This window comes from Nyctereutes procyonoides, unplaced genomic scaffold, assembly GCF_905146905.1.
Source record: "Nyctereutes procyonoides isolate TBG_1078 unplaced genomic scaffold, NYPRO_anot_genome, whole genome shotgun sequence".
Taxonomy (NCBI): domain Eukaryota; kingdom Metazoa; phylum Chordata; class Mammalia; order Carnivora; family Canidae; genus Nyctereutes; species Nyctereutes procyonoides.
The window spans coordinates 81,500,335-81,519,868 of NW_026575125.1; the positions used below are offsets into that span (position 1 = coordinate 81,500,335).

At 41.6% G+C, this 19,534-nt stretch overlaps 1 protein-coding gene across 1 annotated transcript in view; it reads right to left on the reverse strand.

Moving 5' to 3' along the window:
* Nucleotides 1-2,369: 2,369 nt before the first annotated feature.
* Nucleotides 2,370-19,534, reverse strand: part of AMMECR1 (AMMECR nuclear protein 1) — a 116,391-nt gene continuing 99,226 nt past the window's right edge. Inside the window, exons 4-6 of the mRNA XM_055337576.1 lie at nucleotides 10,565-10,655; nucleotides 9,015-9,111; nucleotides 2,370-6,792 (exon numbers count right to left, since the gene is read on the reverse strand). Of these exons, the coding sequence (XP_055193551.1) occupies nucleotides 6,678-6,792; nucleotides 9,015-9,111; nucleotides 10,565-10,655 (303 nt within the window). The 3' untranslated portion in view covers nucleotides 2,370-6,677. The remainder of the gene's footprint in view (nucleotides 6,793-9,014; nucleotides 9,112-10,564; nucleotides 10,656-19,534) is intronic.

Genomic DNA, 19,534 nt, shown 5'->3' on the forward strand with positions numbered 1-19,534 from the left:
AGCAAATGACCAGCCCCTTGTGACTCAGTTGTGTCTTTTTAGAAAGGGAGCATGGGTTCAAGGACGCCAGGGCAGTTGGTGAGCAGAGAGACATGGTACACGGCCACCACCCAGCTGTGCGCTCTGTACTTAGCGCACCCTACATCTAACCTCTGTCCAACTAATGTGATCATCTGTCATGATGGGAGTCGGCAAGCATGGGTCAGTTATATAAAGCACACGGCTCTACCAGGCCTCTGGGCCTCTTCACTGAAACAATTTGAGATGGTATAATCTGATCGTCATCTGTTAAGGGACATTTTTTTAATAATAAATTTATTTTTTATTGGTGTTCAGTTTGCCAACATACAGAATAACACCCAGTCCTCATCCTGTCGAGTGCCCCCTCAGTGCCCATCACCCATTCACCCCCACCCCCCACCCTCCTCCCCTTCCACCACCCCTAGTTCGTTTCCCAGAGTTAGGAGTCTTTATGTTCTGTCTCCCTTTCTGATATTTCCTACCCATTTCTTCTCCCTTCCCTTCTATTCCCTTTCACTATTATTTATATTCTAAGGGGCATTTTTAAATCCGGTTGTCGCCACATTCTTGGGACGAGGTCGACTGGCTTCAGAACAGTGCTTAGCATCTAAGGCAATTTCCTCCCATTCTTTTTAAGATTTTATTTATTCATGAGAGACACACAAAGAGAGGCAGAGACATAGGCAGAGAGAGAGAAGCAGGCTACCTGCGGGGACCCCGACGTGGGACTTAATCCCAGGACCCTGGGTTCACGACTTGATCCAAAGGCAGACACTCAACCACTGAGCCACCCAGGCATCCCTCCTTCCATTCTTGAACGATCTCTTTCCATGGGCCTGGGGGAACAGGAACCCGTCCCATGAGCTACAGGGTCAAGGGAAGCCTTTTAACGTAGGATTTCAAGCAATATCCCCAGGGCCTGCATCAGTTGCATCCTCCCATTCAGCTATTCCTCCTGCAGGTGAAAGCCTAGGCGAAAATGAGGGCTGAGCCTAAATCCACACTTGGCTCCTGTGGTCAGAGCTGCAGGAAGTGAGAGAAGCCATTCTCTGGGCAGCCATTCACCAGCTCTCCCGACTGGCAGCTCTGCCCCCCCGAGCTGTGATTTCTCCATGGCCGACTGCCCCGCCCCCCCCCCCCAGCTCACAGTGATAAGACACCCTTGGGCATGAGAGGGTTTTCCATCAACAGGACCTGCCACCTCCCACACATCCGTGCGCCAGTTCTTGGAAGCAGTGGAGCTATTTCCAGGGCGCCCTAGTGGGGCCTGAAATCCAGGGAGGAAATGCTGAAGCTCCGCAAATAATTTAGGTAGGAGGAGTATGATTATTGAAGTTGAAATCTGTCCAGACCATTGAGTTAACCACTAATGCGATAAAAATTAATGCTGTAGGCTTGTGCAATTACTTCATTCTACCTAAGCCGATTGATATTGTCCAAATCATTAAAAAAATCTTATGTACCATTAAACATGAATGATGGAACCGAGTAAACCTCAAGCAGATGGCCGACTTAATGGAGCACCATTCCACACTGCAGTCGTCCTCCGGGATCTGAGATGGCCGTTTTTAGCCACCGTGATTGACATGAGCACGTGTGCCCGAATTCACACAGGCAGCGGGGCTTTGGGGCAATGTAACAGAAAATCGGCCCGCGTGTATTCACCAGCAATTAATCCCAAAATATGCATGGGACAGCAGAGGATTGAGAACTGAGACAGCAAATGACTTAGAGAGAGCCCAAGGTATTTGAGCAATGTCCTCGGTGGCCTCTCCACGGGGAAAGAGCTAAGGCAACAGCTGGTAGAGGTAGGCCACCAAGAGCTTGCCTTCTCAATGCTAGTGTGGGTGTGTGTGTGTGAGTGTGTATACTCTCTGAGCAGCCGCATCTTGGGCGTTTTTGGATTAAGTCCCTCCTGCACTGAGAACGTGGCAAAGCCTTGAGGGCAGAAGAGAAGGAAGGCTTCCCACCTCCCCAGACGGCTGTCACCAGATAGCACTGCTATTGCTCCACCAGCTCCCACTGATGACACACTGATCCGGAAGAAATTTGGAGCTGGTGGAATTAAGCACAGCCACACTACCACCAGACTTCGGATCTGATGCTTGCCTTAGGTCCATGGCCAGGGCAGACTGTCCAGTAAAGCCTGGACTTGGTCACCAAGCCAGGATCCAGAGTTAGGCAGGAGGACACAGGCAAATCATAGCTTTCCCGAGTGCCAGTTTGGAAAGGAATCAGCATCAGCTTGCACGTCTTTCAACGGTCAGCATTTTATCAAGAAGCACACACAAGACTGAGATCCTTATGATGAGGCAGGCAGGTTGACGAAAGAGACACCAAACGGTAACTCAGTTTTAACATTTTATTGGGTAAATGATTTTAAAGATAGTAACAATAGTGTCAAAACTACTACAATATCTTTCCACAGCCACACCTTACAGACCCACATAAACCTCATTTTTCCCGTTCACTCAGTTTTCATAATTTCAAGCTATACATATCATATAAAATGCCCATTTCCAATAGTTTCTTCAAACTATTAAGCAATTAAATGTGGAAGGAAGGAGGATCTAGTTATACTTGGAGGGGATTTCAGGTAATCTGTGATCTCTCACCATAATCCAAAAACAGGTTTCTAAGAAAGAAGGAAAAGAAGAGCTACTCCAGGTAGCTTTTGCTCATTACGAGTCTCACCACTGTATCACCAAGAACTCAGTATGCTGGTGACTGATCCAAAGTAATTTTGGGGAACATACAAAACGCTAAAATAACTTAGAAACTAGATCCAAGTATTTCAAAAGTAAGCGACTCTGGTATACAAAAACAGTCAGAGGTGGTTACAAAAGTTGGTTTTCTCAGTGCGTCTATGTACCAGCGCAGTTACTAGGTCCAGAGCAAAATAAAAGGTTTCTCTTCTTCTGAAACAGTAATAAAAAACAAGGAAAACAGATCTTTGTATATAAAGGATCAATGCTGGTCTTCAGAATAATGTAATTGGAAACCCTTAAATCGAGAGGCACACAATGGGTTTCTGCTTTTAAAAAATAAAAGGAAAGTCACCAGTTTATTTCAATGGAGGAGGCGCTGACACCCCCTCAAATAAACTTAATTCAATTTCACATCACTAGCAAAAATCACTTAGAAACTGTACAAAAATAAAAAAGTTAACACATTTAATCCTGCAAGGTTTTTGTAAGGACTGGAAGGCAGGCTTTTGGAGCAGCATTTGGGCATGGCTGGGGGCTTCTTTGGTTTGATCTAACACATGTTAAGAGATGGAACCTATTCCAGATGACAGTTTCAAATTTCCTGCACATTTGAAGACACAAAAAGAGGCCAGTATGCAAGCTTCCGGTGTGCTGGGCACTGGGCCTGTGTGTACTGGACTGATAATCTCACAAGTGCTTTAAGAGGGCAGGAGAACAAGAGCACACCTTGCACTTCCTCCATCAAGTACACAGACCTCTCATGGTAGGGGAGACTGGGGCAGGTAGTAGCACACATTCTCGTGCAGTCCGAAGGCCACTTAATAGGGGTCGGGGGCATGGGTGGGGTGTGGGGATGGGGGGGGCAAGTGTTCTTTTTAGAATCTGGTACCTGGCTGATCTTGTTCAAGAACAAGAGAACCTTCCAGAAACGGAAGCCTTTTGCTACATACCAAAGTAAGTGCTGTTTTCCAAGAGGGGGAAAAAATACCCAGTTGCATTTGAGAAACAAAAAAAGGAAAACAACCAGAAGTGGAACTAATTAACATTTAAAAGGGGGCAATGTAAACTTTGTGCTACTCAAAGAAGTTCAAGTATTACTTCTGAGCCGTTTAAAGATCAGTGAACTTACACGATATTCCGGTGATAAGAGTGCAATTCACATTTGTGTTTCTGAACAAATAAGTCACAAATGGCGAAAACACAACATGTGCAATCCGAATCTTCGTCTGAGTTAAAAACACATGCTACATATTTCGACATGTTCAAAGTTAATTCAAACCACGTATTTAACAGCTTTGTAATATCCTATGAAGGTGAAAGGGCCTAGCATTCATTCGTTTGAAGCACACCATTACAGTTTGTACGACACTCTATGCAACAAAGTCTTTTTAGTCAACAGCTAGAGACAAAAAATGCACTGTGCATTAATTTGAAAACAAAAGGAGACAAAACTATCCTTTCCCCCCAAGCCATGGTGGGAAATATTGCTGACCTTGTCCTCTGAAGCCTGCAGGATGGTTATTTCTTCAGTATAACATTATTACACTGGTAAGAAAAAAAATCTGTATAACATCTGCATATATCAAGAATTTTTTTAAAAATCTGATATGATTTTAGAGTCCGCATGACCAGTCACGTGACCTGCTCAAGATTGATTAGCACCGTTAAATACATAAACACACATATGTATGTATGTACATGTAAGCATATGTATACACACACATATGTATGTCATATAGATCTTTTCTTAAAAACAACAATAACAATAACAACAACAAACAACTTCTAACCACAAGCTCACCCAGGATGAGGAGCCTGCTAAACTGATGAGATGATGGATAAGATGGGTCAATATTGATCTATTTTGTCTCTCTTCGGTTTGCTTGTTTTATTTACTTTTTTTTTTTTTTCAGCAGACACTATCATTCAGCTTATGCTTAGTTTCCCTATAAGGGCAAGAAAAAGTCTCCATCAGGTAGCCATTTGGTTTTATGCTGAAAGACGAATCTGCTCCAAAATGCTCCCAAGGAGAAACGAGAGGACTCAAAATCCCTTTCAATGGCCCAACAGCTAGCTTGCTCTGACTAATCTCTAGGTTCAATGGAACTGGCTACCACGATTGCATTTCAGGCTAACAACTGGCTTCTTAGTTAAGGCATCACAACTGACCATGGTTATTTCCACAATGAGCACTGTGGATGAGGGACTACCAACAGACTTCCAAGGACTCATAAAAAACTAAAGCAGTTTCCTCTGCCACAGTGGTGGGCAGAAGGAATTCAGGCAAATCAGCTCACAAACTGGGAAAGGGTTTTTGAATTCGGAACTAGCAGTCTGTCACTTGTCACGGCCGATTTTATGTATAAGCTCTGCCATTTTTGAGATTCAGTGACATCTCAGAGTTTTAGGCTATGTATATTCTGCACCATACTTCTAGTCATCACTTGATATACTGGTTTCCTATTTGAAAAAAATTACACACAAATACACACACACATACACACATATTTACTATAGTAAAATGAAGGTAATCTTTCTCCAGAATCATCTATCATTTTTCCTAGGGACAGACACATGAAACTCCTACTCCTCCTGATGTTAGGAAATTCTCTTTGTATGCACCATGGGAAGACCAACCCTGCAAATGGGCTGGGCTCTAATAACTCTATCATTTCTAAATGCCAGCTCCATTTTCATAGGTGTAACATAACATCTTATCAACATAGTAAATGTGTTTCTATCAAAAGTATGTAGTGCAGAAAGACTCCAGTCTTGTCCCCGTGACAGACGTATCTGAAATCATGGCATATATGAACTTTTGTTTCACTAGATTATTCTTTACTATTTCTTTAAATAGTAGCTAAAATTGTCTCTGGCCAATCATGACTTGTTGAAACCTAAAGCTAACAGATTTAAATTAATATATAATAGACAAATGTCTCTTTTTGGTTCTCTGCTCAAAATAAATTTTTTCACCTTAAAAAAATACTTAAGAGTAAGGAATTTGTCTAATCTGCTGTTTCACATATAGACACAATAAAATTTTATAAGAATAGTTCTCTAAATTGCCTTTTCCCCCTAACCTCTCTTAACTCCATTTAATTATATTCTTCTCAAAGGCACTAAATTCTGTATCCGCTCTCTTCCTGATCTTTGCTGCTCTTCAAAATGATTTCTGTAGCATATCTGAAAGGTAGCTTGTACTTTCTTAAAACAGTGTTGTAGTCTGTAAGTTGGTTCTATAAAATGATGAAGCCATCTCTTCTATGATAACCAGCACAATAGGCATGAATGGTTTCTCTGTGACAAGCCCTAGCATGGGCCTCCAAATGTTCTATGCTAGAACTAAAGTTCATATATTTTAACCATGGGAAAAACACCTAAGGAGTGAAGACCCACATACTAAGCTCTCATAGCAAAATGCATTTTAGACAAATTCAAGAGTAGCACACAAATACCTGAATTTGATATGAATTTGCTTCTAAGCTCAGCTACCAAAACTTCTTTATCTTACTGAGGAAAAACTAGAGAACAACCTAAATAGAATCCTGAAAAACTGCACAATTTCTTCCATCCACAGTCGAAAGAAGGAGGGAAGAGATTAAAAGGAAGGAAAGTAGGAGGGAAGGTAAGGACAGAAATGCAGAACCCTGATTGAGAGAGCAAAGCAAAATTCTACATAATATGGTGAGGAAAGAAAACCCCAGAAGTTATATATGCTGCAAAAAAAATCAATGATCTAAAAATAATAAAACAGAATCTTCTTAAACAAATGCCATTTTCCTACCCGTTACCATGATGATACTGATGATGTCCAAGCTTCATCATGGCAACGGAAACTATCATCATAAAATGGTACAGTAAAAGAGATAGCTAGACCAAGAAGGGGTAGGGTCTCCTGGGAAGAGGTCTGCAGAGAGGCCCAATGACTGGCTTTGCGGCTCAGTGTCAGGAATAATGGTTGTATGGCGGAAGGGGATGCCCAATGCCATTTTGGAAATGATGATGCTGGCGATGAGCAAGGTATTCAGCATAGCTCAGGGTCATCTTTTCACTACGGTACCTGAAAAAGTCAGGGAAGAGACAAAGTTAACATCAAGAAATAGATGACACACCAATGTCAGAGCTGGAAGGGACCTCAGAGGTAACTCTACAGACCAGGAGAAACAGAGGTCCAGAGAGAAGTCGTGACTGCCCCAATGCCATGCAGCCAAGTGGCAAAGCTGAGCTCCAAACCCAGGAATCCAAAGTCTGAGTCCAGTGTTCTTTCTGCTTTACTACTCCTGGTTTCAATTGTTCTAGAAATTTTCATGCCCACCCCGCCAGGCCCCAGTTTGCTAACAGGAAGGAACAGAGGAAAGCCCAACCTATTGCCATTGTGTACGCCTCTCATTCACTTGACTACTCCTTCTTCTAAGACTTTCCCTCTTTTAGCAGCCCTTCATCTCAGGCTATCCTCAGCCTGGTGTTCCTTGGCTCCTCTTCCATGGAAACTGCTCTTTCAGAAGGGTTTGACCTCTCCATTATGAGACCACACACCATTCCCTGTCTGAAGCTCTCCTGTGCCATGGGTTCTACAATCCCACATGTCCCTAGTTCTTCCCTCTCACCCCCACCTCCACCCCCTGCCGGCTCTCAGGCTGCACCTTATATCTCTGACTATTCCTACCGCTCCTTCCTGGAAGGATTTTACTAGGTTTCTCCCTTCGGTTCTTTTGACCCTATACTCTCTGTGCTCCCTCAGGGAGCCCTGCCTTATACCTTCAACTATGACCTCATCACGGATGATCCCCAATCACCATCTCTGGCCATGAGTTCTATCTATGTATGTTTTTGGTGACACATGGGACATTCCTATACAGATACCCCAGGAAGCACTTCAAATCCAGAACCAATGCATAAATGTGACTCTCCTCCTTTGGTCCCTCCCTTAGTTAAAAGGTGCTGTGGTGCCTTGGTGTTTTTTTATCCAGAGTAAAGCCTTGACTTGTTCCTCTCCCCTACTTCTGAATGATGACTAGGGCCTTTCGTTTCTTCCAGTGTCTTCTCATCTGTTTGTGCCTTTCTTTCCATCCCACTGCCAACAGCTCTTATTAAGGCTACCATTTCACCTTCTTTGGATGGCTGCCTCAGATTCTTAGGTAAGAGTAATGTCTTCTACCTCCTTTTCCTGTTTCCCATTCCCATCTTAAACCTTCCCAAATACACCTGTTTCAAGCCCTTCAATGGCTACTTACTGCCTCTCGAGTCAGGTCTATATTTCTTAGCTGGAAACTCAAGGCCCTCCGTGATATGACCCAACCCACCCTCTGGGCCATGTTTCACTCTAATAACCACTTTCTCTATGTGCACTGAAAGACCAGCCAAATCAGACGACTGAACATTCCTCAGAACTTAGCTCTGTACTTCACCACCCACATGCCTTGACTCACTAAATGAATCCTTGCCTCCCTCACCCTCAAATAAATATTCTACCCATTCTTCCAGCCTAGTCTCAAATCTACTTCTACTCTGAAATTTTATGTTATCTAACCCCACCCCTCCTGGAAGTCCTCTTTTCCTACTTTATGACCTCACATCATCCATCACATTCTGCCTTATATGAATAATTATTTTTGTACATGCCCTTCTATTCTCCTAGACTTGAACTCAGGGAAAGCAGAGAGGGAGGCATTTTCAAATTTGTAACTCCTCAGAGCTGGGAAAAGCCCATTTTTAGACTATAAGCATTCATTGTAGCTCTATGGAATTGAAACAAATGGAAACGGCAATCCATTTTCCTAAAATGTTGGATGTTTTTAAAAAATAAGTATCCCTATCATCCCATTTGGAAATGTATTTGGCATTTGTTAGTCTAGCTCAATTGTGATTTTTCAGTAAGCTTTCATGGTAGACTTCTATCACTGCCAACATCCTAAAGATAAATTCAAATTTGAGGAGTGCTTATCAGAATCCAGGGGTTCTGCTAAGCAATGTCAAAAGCTGGCCAATGGCTAATTCCAGTAACTTTCTTCAATAATATGGTGCACAGGCTCAGAAGACTTGCTCGTGTAAAGCCAGAGTAATCACACAGAGCTAAAGGTTGGAAGGATGGGCTTGTACATCACACAGGCTTTACTGCCAAGCAGAGTTCCATCATATCCACCCCCACTATAGCCCTGAAATTCATTTCCATTCTGTTTCAGAAAAGAGAAGCAAGTAAGAAAGACCAAAGAAACCAAAGGGTTATAGACATATGCATCGAAAGGTACTGGTTAGCCTTGTGCTAGAAAACGCCTTCTGTACCTGGTCAGTTTTATGGTTTTCCTGAATTCATTAGTAATCGGAGCTTTATATCCTCCTTTCCTCAGTAAGGAGTCTATGGTCTGAATATGGTCCCATCCTGTGGAAAGTAGACCAGATAAAATACCAGTCAAGCACATGTCACAAGCACTTTCAGTCAAATACAAAATAACTTTGTAGAGGTCAGCTATCACTGTCACCAAATGCCATCAACTCCTTTGGTCCTAAAAACAGTCACACAAAAGAGCTAAGCTTTCCTCTCATATGGAAGCAGGTTCACCACTGCATACCTCAAGTTCTAGCTACCCATGATGGCTGACAACATTGGCTTTTTTTTTTTTATCTCAACTGCATTCAAAGACAGGAAGTCTAAGAGTCTGGCAGTGACTGCTCAGTAGAGACTCGGGAGCAAACCACGGACACTGCCCTCTTCTCTAACAGTGACATCTTTAAAAGGGAGGGAAAAGCCTAGATGTCATTGTGCCAACTCTGTAGTAGTTAGGATTTCCATGCTAACTCATGGTAATTTACTATCCCCAATGGTATCTTCAGGAGTCAGTCACGTGTATTTGTGTGAAGTATGCGAAGGCATTTTTATTGGTTTTGATGTGGGATGGTATACTTAATATCTGAGCCCCCCACCCCATCCTTTACAAAGCCAAAGGAACTACAGGATTGAGACATTTTCAAAAGCAATCCAAATAAATCTTCCAATAGCTGTCTTAAAGACAAACTCCCTTGTCTGCGGGGGAGGGGGTTATCTAATGCTGTTAAATTGTACAGTTAAATAGCTCACATTCATATGAACCAAACGTGAGGGAAATCCAATTAGAGATCCTTTCTGATGATCAAAACAACAAACAAAAAAACCTCTATAAGATATAGAAGAAATATTTATTTCAACTAATATTAAAAAACTAGAATTTTGTAGTCGCTAGAAAGGACAAAGTGCTATGGAATGAAGAATTCTTTTGTGTTACAGTGGGAGTTCATAAAGATTTGTGTTCTATGTGCAAAAACAGAAAAATGTTTGATGAGGAAGTGCAGACCAAGCATATAAAACACTAAGACTTCATGTGGTCTCCGTGCTTCTAATCTTAATGGGAAACCTACAACCCTCACAGTGGCTGAAGGAGCACCAGGCAGCCACCTAACAAGGACACATTTGATATTGACAATATCCTGGGGGGCTGACTGTTAGACGGAAGGCTTGTTTGTGGCAAAAGGCTACAGCACGATGGGATATGGGCAAATGGCACTTCAAATTCATATTCACTGCCTAAAAAGAAAACCCAACTTCTACAAGTCTTTGCTTTGGGGAAATTACCCATTTGTGGGTTTCCACTATCAACCTTGGGCACAGAGATTCAACTTCTGTGTGAGTTATTCACCGATTTCATACAGACATTGCAGTGGCAGTGATGGAAGAATCATTTCTTCTCATTTGACACTGGTCAATTATCAGACATAACTGCAAGGTCACATACTGCATTTCAATTTGTACTATTCAAATTCTCTACCAGATCATACGAAATATAAAGTACAACCATGACCTTGCTCCTTTGCAACCTCCGGTAGGTAGGTGGCGGTGCGTTTTGATCCTTTTTCATTGATGAATTCTATTCTAATGCCATGTACACCCACCTGAAAGAAATTGGCAGTTTTATTAGTACTGTCTTCTCCACAGAAACAGAAAACTTTATAATTTAATTTTCAAGAAAATGCAGTTCTTCCTTTCCCCTTGTTTTTGGAAGGGCACATATATATCATTTCTCTCCTTCCAAAGGGCTGACTTTGGGTTTGAGGGCCATTATGATGGCCACAGAGACCAAAAACATTGACCGACATGTCTTCAGTGTGTGCTAGGCTATGCTATTCTATCTGGCACAGGAACAACCATTCTGCTGTGTGTAGAATGAGGCAGTCAAGGACAAGAACTCCAACCCCACTCCCAAACTGTGGCTCCTGACACTAGGGAACTAGAGCAAAGGAACTGACTTCAAAGAGACAGCAGACACGCCTTGTGTTTTCAGGTACAATTGCCACTTCAGATGAAGTTCTGAAACTTCTGGGGCTGCCGACTCCCTTCCCAAGCTGTCTTGTCTCTTCAAAACCTCAAATTGTACATAGATGAGCAACCCCAGATAAGGCTGAAAAAAGCCAACATAACCAGATCTGACATCATCCCGTGTTCCCTGTAATATTTCTTTTTAAAGATTTTATTCATCTATTCATGAGAGACACACAGAGAGAGGCAGAGATACAGGCAGAGGGAGAAGTAGGTTCCCTGCGGGGAGCATGATGTGGGACTCGATCCCTGGATCCTGGGATCACGACCTGTGCCAAAGGCAGATGCCCAACCACTGAGCCACCCAGGCGTCCCTCTAAAATATATGTTATGGCTTACAGTGGGCCTGTAGGAAGCCCTCACTGTCTACACCACTGCCCTCATACACTCCTGATAAATTTACAAGTGGTAAAGATCTCAAATCACTTTAGGGCAGGGTATTTTTTGCAGTTACTTTTTTCTTTTTATTTTTTTTTAACACAGTTTCTTATATATTAACCCAGAGATCCCTCTAACTTTATGTGAAGCAAACTTTTGGTGATGCCTCAAGCAAGAGAGTTCTCTAAGTAAACGTGGGCAATTTCTTGGTAGTGTTTTAAGAAAGTTACATCCTTTTTCTCTGATTAGCACCTAGTCAGAAGGAATCTTTTCCCCCTCATACCTCGCCTTGAATCGTGTACAGAACTGAGGATCACATAAGGGTCTTCTTTGTAAACGCTGATAACATAAGTGAAATTTCAAAAGCCTAACAACTCCATTCTGTTCTCCCAAATCTACAGTCGCTTTAGATCAATGGTCCCCAAGTGCAGTGTGAGGGGCCTGAGGGAGGCACAAGACCAGGGAAACACTTTTATCCAGGAAAGAGGCTTCTTTTCAGAGCAGGTGAGTGAAGTCATAAACCTTGGCTCTTCCCATCTGTATGCATGTGGTGGTCTAAAAGAGACAAAAGGGTCCATGAAAACTTCTTCTGCTGCTTCTGCCCTGCACCTGAAATCTTCCAGTTTTTCAGGGAAGAAAAAGACCGTTGGAGAATCCATTTTGTTCTTTCCCCAGATTCTTCTTCACACATCCATCCACAAGAGCCTGTCAGATCTTCTGAGAAGGTTTTTTTTTTTTTAAGACTTTACTTATTTATTCATGAAAGACACACAGAGTCAGAGACATAGGTAGAGGGAAAAGCAGGCTCCCTGCGGGGAGCCTGATGTGGGGCTCAATCCTACAACCCTGGGATCACACCCTGAGCCAAAGGCAGACGCTCAAATACTGAGCTGCCCAGGCGCCCTAAGAAGTTTGTTTTTTTATGAAAGCCTATCTCTGTGGCTGTTTCTTCTATATGATATCAGTGCTCTTATGAATCGCCTTCTGCTGAAGATGCAATCAGGGCAGCTGTTTAAAAACTAACACAATAAGGCCTCCCCTACATATCCTGTGGGCAATGACTGTGGACAGCTGAGAAGAAATATGAGTGCTTAGCTATCAGGCATTTCCAGGATAAAGGACATCTACTAATCTCCCCAGTGCCTGACATGGTATGAGACAATGACAAATTTGCAACAGTTTCTGTATATCAACTTTTTGATCTGTGACTTTGAAGTTCTTTTCCTTCAACCATAGCAGCTCCTTCATAATTTGTTTTTTAAAATACCCAGCATAAATAATCTGTGCTTCCATCATTCACTGAAGTGAATTTTGCATCTCTGACTCAATTGACCAAAAAATCTGTCATGTAAAAATTGGAAAGAAATTTGGTAGTTATTAAGACATCTCATCAAAATCGTGAGGTGAAGAATGTTTCTCTGTTTGTGAGATGAGAGTGTTAGACAAAATCAGGGGCATTTAACTGGTATGGGGGGGGCCTGGGAGGCTGTGAAATTTATCAGAATTTCTGGAGGTTTCATGCTTCAGCAAGTATGGTTTGGAAAAAAAGAACAACTCCCCAGGTGATTTTTATTCTAGGTTAACTAGAAAACCTCTAATAATTGGTCTAGCTCTGACAAACTGTGGCTGTGTATTGAAATAAAAGTGATTTAGGAAAATTGGAGGTAATTTAGACACATTAATCCTTTCTTCATAGGAGTGCATTGTGTTCTTTAACAAAAATTTCAGAGATTTTAAAGCCTAGTAATTTAGCAATTAAAAGTGGTTATGACCAGCTGTATGGTATGTGAATAATACCTCAGTAAAGCTTCTATATGTGTGTGTATCACACACACATTTTATATGTATACATATGTAAATATAAAGAAGAAGGTTAAGATCAAACTAGGAAGGACATGCTGACCAAAATAAAATTTACTCATGGATAAAACTGATTGACTTTTGTATTTTGAGAAGGCCCCCACCACAGAATTTAATATGACAAGAAATTATCAAAATTCTCCCATTTAGAATTAGTACTACGTTTACAATTTTTAGTGTTTTTCTCTGCTCCTATGATTCTGAACAATTGAAAGTACCTATAAATTGGCATGTAAGTATGGTTATTTTAAAGTGAACCTTTTGGGAGAAATAACGCCTTTCTCAGATTAAAAAATATACTCCCCAGTGATAAAAAGCCCAAACCAGAGTGACTCATTTCTTCAGCCAGTGGAATCAGGAGAATGGCAATCATGTTCTGACCAGAATCAAAGCATAATAGCTTTTGGTCACCTGTTGAGCAACAGCATTTTCGTTACCCCCAGAACCACGAAAGCCACCAGATAGTCATACTGTGCAATCAGAATAGGAGAGTGGAAATTGGCCTGCTGTGGAGAATGACCGAATCTGGACAACCTGTGGAAATCACTGGCTTTGCAAATTAAGTCATCTCCACTGACGCAAGCACCCAAACTAACTCCATATTGTTTCAGGGAGAAATCTGTCACAGCTGCGACTCCAAAATGTAACCCTCGTGTAGAATAATCGAATCCTCTCTTAGATTGGAGAATCCTGCCGCTGAGCAGCAACCCAAGAGACAAAGGCTCCAGTCACAATTACCAGCTAGATAAAAGATCAACTAACCAGGGAAGTGGTATCCTCTGAAGCCAACTTCCACTAAAACTCTACCACAGTGTCACAGTAACTTTCCATTTCTTGGGCTGGATAAGGAGGTAGCATGTGGGAAAACGATGTTGTCTCCTACTACCTCTAACATTCTCCTAACTACCACTGCCTAAAGGATGGCCAGGTAGGCAAAAACTGGAGATTTGCAAATCTAGCCTTATGGGAGTCTGCTGGTCATTGCCAAAATTATTAGCAGATCTGAGAAAAAAAATGCTTTCAAGGTCCAACAGCTGTGATAATATCCTTTTAATCAAGACTGTACTTTTGCTAAGCAAAGCTATAAATCAACTCGAATGGTAGTAAATTAAATGTAGGACTTATAGATAAGAGGATATGGAATTAAACAGAGCTGTATCTGTGTGTGCACAGGGAACATTAAGACCAGTTCAACGGATTTCTATTTCATGCTAAAAAAGAAAGCCATATTTGTTCTGAACCATGATAGAGCGAGTGCTTTTTATTAATGCTATTATATCATCTTTTGTTTTTAACATTGCCCAGAATGATTCAACATCAAGATTAATGTTTGGACCCTAAAATAGATCTTGATTATTCTGGAGTTGATTATTCAGTTTGGGGATTATGCATCCCTGCCCCCACCTGGCCCCATCCTCTTTCCGCTTTCCATTTCTCTATCACAGAGAGATACACGCAAATTAATCAATTTTGCTACATGGTAAAAGGTTTGGTAGGAGATTATAAATAATGGTGAAAATGAAGCTTCTAGACTGTCTGTAGATTTCATTTTTCCTCATTATCTGGTCCCTTGTTAGAAATGTGACTTCATTTACAACTATTATCCTCTAATGCAGTGACTCTCAACACAGGTGCATTAAAAACGCACCCCTCCCACCCTCATTATAATACAGGTCCCTATTTTGCTCCTTACAACTGCACAAAGACTGACATCCCTTAGTCTGTAAGGCAAGTGTTAGTCCTATAATCCACTAGCAGCATGACCAAAGGCCTCCCTGTTACTTGCAAGCCTCATCAACAAGCCAACCACCTGGATAGGCTCAAACTTGAAAAGGAGTCATCTGGCTAAAAGTGGCAACGAGCATAAAACGTGCTCTGGCTAGGTCAAGAGGGCTCCACGCAAGCCTTGGACCATTTGGATCCACAATTACCTCCACAGTCCTGACCCTTAAAACAAAATATGTCCCTGATCACATCCTGGCCAATAAAACCAATTACCTCCTCTGGTTCGTCCTGTCTTAGCAAATGCCACAGTCAGCCCCAGGCTTTCCCAGTAACCAAATGTTGGGTTCCTTGTAAACAGTATGACCCTAGCTCACTCCACTGATATTTAGTGGGTACACCTTGAATAAATATAAATATATATATGATATATAATATCATATATAAATATGATATATATATATTCTCTCAGAGAGAGAGTGTCAAGAGTCAAGGAATCGAAAGTGGTTTGACATGTCTTTGTTGCGATATCATTTGGCAAAATATGCTTTGCAATTAACAAAGCCAGTCACTGGTCATTCACATACGATTGACCTGCCTGGCCCAATATGCCAGTTCCATTGAACTGAATAAAAGGACTCTGTTCTTAATGAGAGGAGCTCAGGATATTTGGCACACCCTCTAACCTTTAGAGGCTGGCATCATAGAAGACACACATGCTCTTTCACAAAACAGCCCATGGTACCACAGACAGAAACAAACACCGTATTGGACAGCCCATGGGTCTGACCCAGAGTCTAGAGTTTCTTATATTCTTGGGAGGAAAAAGCCATATGTGGTATTTCTCTGAAAAGCCCAAAAGCCACAATGCAAGACATTCCACTCTGTCCCTCATAGCCCCACAGAGCCTTCTGCCCACTCCCCACTCAGCCTTCTGAAGATGACTCTTCCTTCTCCCAGTGAAAACAAATTCGCCATAAGAGGAAAAGATTCCAAACTTGGGCCTACTCCAAGTTTATCCTCTTGAATAATTCTCACTAGGGCAAGAAAAATTAAAATTTTAATCATAAAGGCTGATGACAATTTGTACAGATCCTAATGAATCACTTCCCCCAAACCCGATCCTACCAAAAAAAAAAAAAAAAGTAGACTACATATCCAGATCTGCCCATCGAATTCTCAGAGTTGTGAATTTGCATTACCTCAACCCACCCGCCAATTTTAGAAGGAAGTCTGAAGTTTAGAAGGTGCCCATCTGATTAACAATGAACACTTAACAATTGTTAGCACTTAACACTTCATAATCTGGCTAAATAATACATTTAAAAAATAGCATTCTTACAAATCATTTTTTGCACTCAGTAATTTTTATTTCTGTCAACCTCAACCATCATAACGTACATAATTTTTTCCTGTTTAGAAAAATAGTATGTGCATATTACTGCAAAGAAAATCTCTTTAGAAAAGTATAAAGGGGAAAATAAAGATGGCCTGCTATCCTAGGACCACCTAGAAACTACTCTTGCCTCAGTGCCTTAAAAAATAACCTGAACCAGGCAGCCCCAGGTGGCTCAGTGGTTTAGCGCCGCCTTCAGCCCAGGGCCTGATCCTGGAGACCCAGAATCGAGTCCCACATTGGGCTTCCTGCATGGAGCCTGTTTCTCCCTCTGCCTGTGTCTCTGCCTCTCTCTCTCTCTCTCTCTCTCTCTCTCTCTCTGCATGTCTTTCATGTATAAATAAATAAAATCTTAAAAGAAATAACCTGAACCAACCAGGACTGTCCTGTTAGGCTCTTTTTAATCCATTATCTATCTGCATCTGTCTTCACTTTCTTTTCTTTTTTTTAAGATTTTATTTTTTTATTCATAGAGAGACAGAGAGGCAAAGACACAGGCAGAGGGAGAAGCAGGCATCATACAGAGAGCCTGACGTGGGACTCGATCCAGGGTCTCCAGGATCACGCCCTGGGCTGCAGACGGCGCTAAACCGCTGCGCCACCAGGGCTGCCCTGTCTTCACTTTCAAATCTCCTTTGAGAGAGATGCTTCTAGAAACAGAAGGAATATTAGCAAAATAAACCAAAAAGGTAACTGAGAGGGAAGCCATCAATTGGGCACAAGTAACCTTTTACTCTAGTCTACTCTGAAAACTAGGCTTCGTCGTCTACATCAGTGGAAGTGATTCTTTTCTATTGTTATTTTGTGAAAACAACCGCAAAGGCCTCCTTGACCAAAATGCATATGTACTACTCTTCTCTGAAATCCCTGCAAATGAGTCACCTTTAGCTTTCAAAATTAGTTCCATCTCCATGGACCAATTCTTGGCTTTTGCAGAGTTTACCAAAGGACCAATTAGTGCCAATTTTAATTCATGTAGGAGACTCAGACATCTTGTCTATCAGGAACACAAGCTTGCCAATTTATTTCACAAAGGCCACCGAACAACAATCTGATAACTTTTATTTTAACTAAGGAAACATACAGCTCTACAATACCTAAACTAGCTAATAATCACCCCCATGAACTTTTAAAGAATTAGTTAAGATTTTAAATAAAGCATGGCTAATGACAAGGTGCTTTGAAAAGCTATGAAGTCAAACGTGTTTATATATCATATGCAAGGAAAGAAACTGTTCTTAGTTCAGGTTTTGTGGAGAACAAGTGACAGCTCAGTGTGCAATTAAGGGGGGAGGAAAAAAAACCTCGATTCTCTGTAATGATTAATTATAATGAGCATTCCTTAAAAGTTGAACATCCTGAAGCTTTCCAAAGAAAGTTCAGGCAACACAGGTGACCTTTAACTAAAAAGCCTGCTTTTCATCAGAAGTTAGAAAAATGCATTCCTACCATTTTTTTAAGGGGATGAGGAAGAGAGTGAATTCACAGACAAAGAAACTCAAGAAATTTTCTTGAAACCTGGACATATGAATCCACTTGCTTTTCAATGGCTGGGGAAGAGAAACACCTCTTGGCAAATGTACTCAAGGTGAAATAATGTTGTTTGTCTGATAAGATACAGAAGTATCTTATACAGGTTAAACTGTACATGGAATATCTGGCTCAATATGGTTTTTACTCCACCTATAAGAAATCTGTTCCTAAAAGGTTACATATGTGTTGAATTTATGTAAGTGGATTTTTTTAAATTTTTTTATTTATTTATGGTAGAGAGAGAGAGAGAGAGAGAGAGAGAGAGAGAGAAGCAGGCTCCATGCACCGGGAGCCCGACGTGGGATTCGATCCCGGGTCTCCAGGATTGCGCCCTGGGCCAAAGGCAGGCGCCAAACCGCTGCGCCACCCAGGGATCCCCTATGTAAGTGGATTAATCTTGAAGTCACCAGGAAGGCAGTAAAAAAAGCCATCGAGTCCTGTGAAGCAAAATATCTTTGTCAAGTCAACAGTCCCTCCCTAATTACTTAATTTAGATTTATACCTGTAACATTGCCTTAAAACAGGGGATGATGCAGGAATAAAACAAGGCATTTGCTGTTTAGAATATTTTTTCTTCCAGAAGAGAAGAAAAATTCTTTGTTGGAAAAGGAATCTAGAATGTCCAATTTCAAAAACTGGACTGTTTCTCACCCTTGTTGCCACCTTGCCATTTTAAAAGTTAGGGACCTCTTAATACCATCTCGATGGCTAGTAGTAATTCGTTCTCTGGAAGTAAAATGAAACAGGAGCCATTTTAAAAAGGAGGAGTCACAGCATCACACTGAGTCAGCCTCCAGAAAAACCACAGGTCTTGTACAACTTTTCCAGCATCCTGAGAAGGAACGAGGGATCCAGGAAAGAGTGCACTATAATACAACTCCTAGTGAAAGGGCTGGAAGGGTCTGTCGATTTGGGGGAAGAAGCAGGGAAATGCCTCCCTCCTCCCACCACACAACACATTGGGAGCAAAGCAGGAAGCAACTGGAGGAGGCCTGAGGACAGACTGTGCGAAGCCCATTTCACCAACAGTATCGATGGCTAATGGAAACTTCCTTGTGTTAAATCACCTTCTAGAAGTTACTTCACTTTGTTCAGCTTGCTTCCTCACTAGGCTTCTAATACACTGAAGTGTTGATTCACAGCAAATTCTTACTAGATGGTCAGGAAGCTTGAAGTATTCCTTTCCTCAAGGTTCCACAGCACTTGAAAAAAATGCTTCTAAGTACAGCATCAGGACAAAGACTAAATTATCGTTAATGATAGTGACATCTTATACGAAAATCTCAAGGTCCTTGAGAAAATACCATGAAAAGCATTTTCTTAGATATACAAAGTGCCCTCCATATACATATATATGAATTTTTTCAAAGGTGGGTATCTTTTTTTTTAAGATTGTATTCATTTATTTGAGAGAGGGGTGAAAGCAAGAGCGAATGAGAGACAGAGAAGAGAGAGAGCACATGAATGGTGAGGAGTGGCAGAGGGAGATGGAAAAGCGGAGTTCCCAGGAGAGCCCAAAAGAGGGCTCGATTCCAGGACCCCGGGCTCGTGACCTGAGCCAAAGGC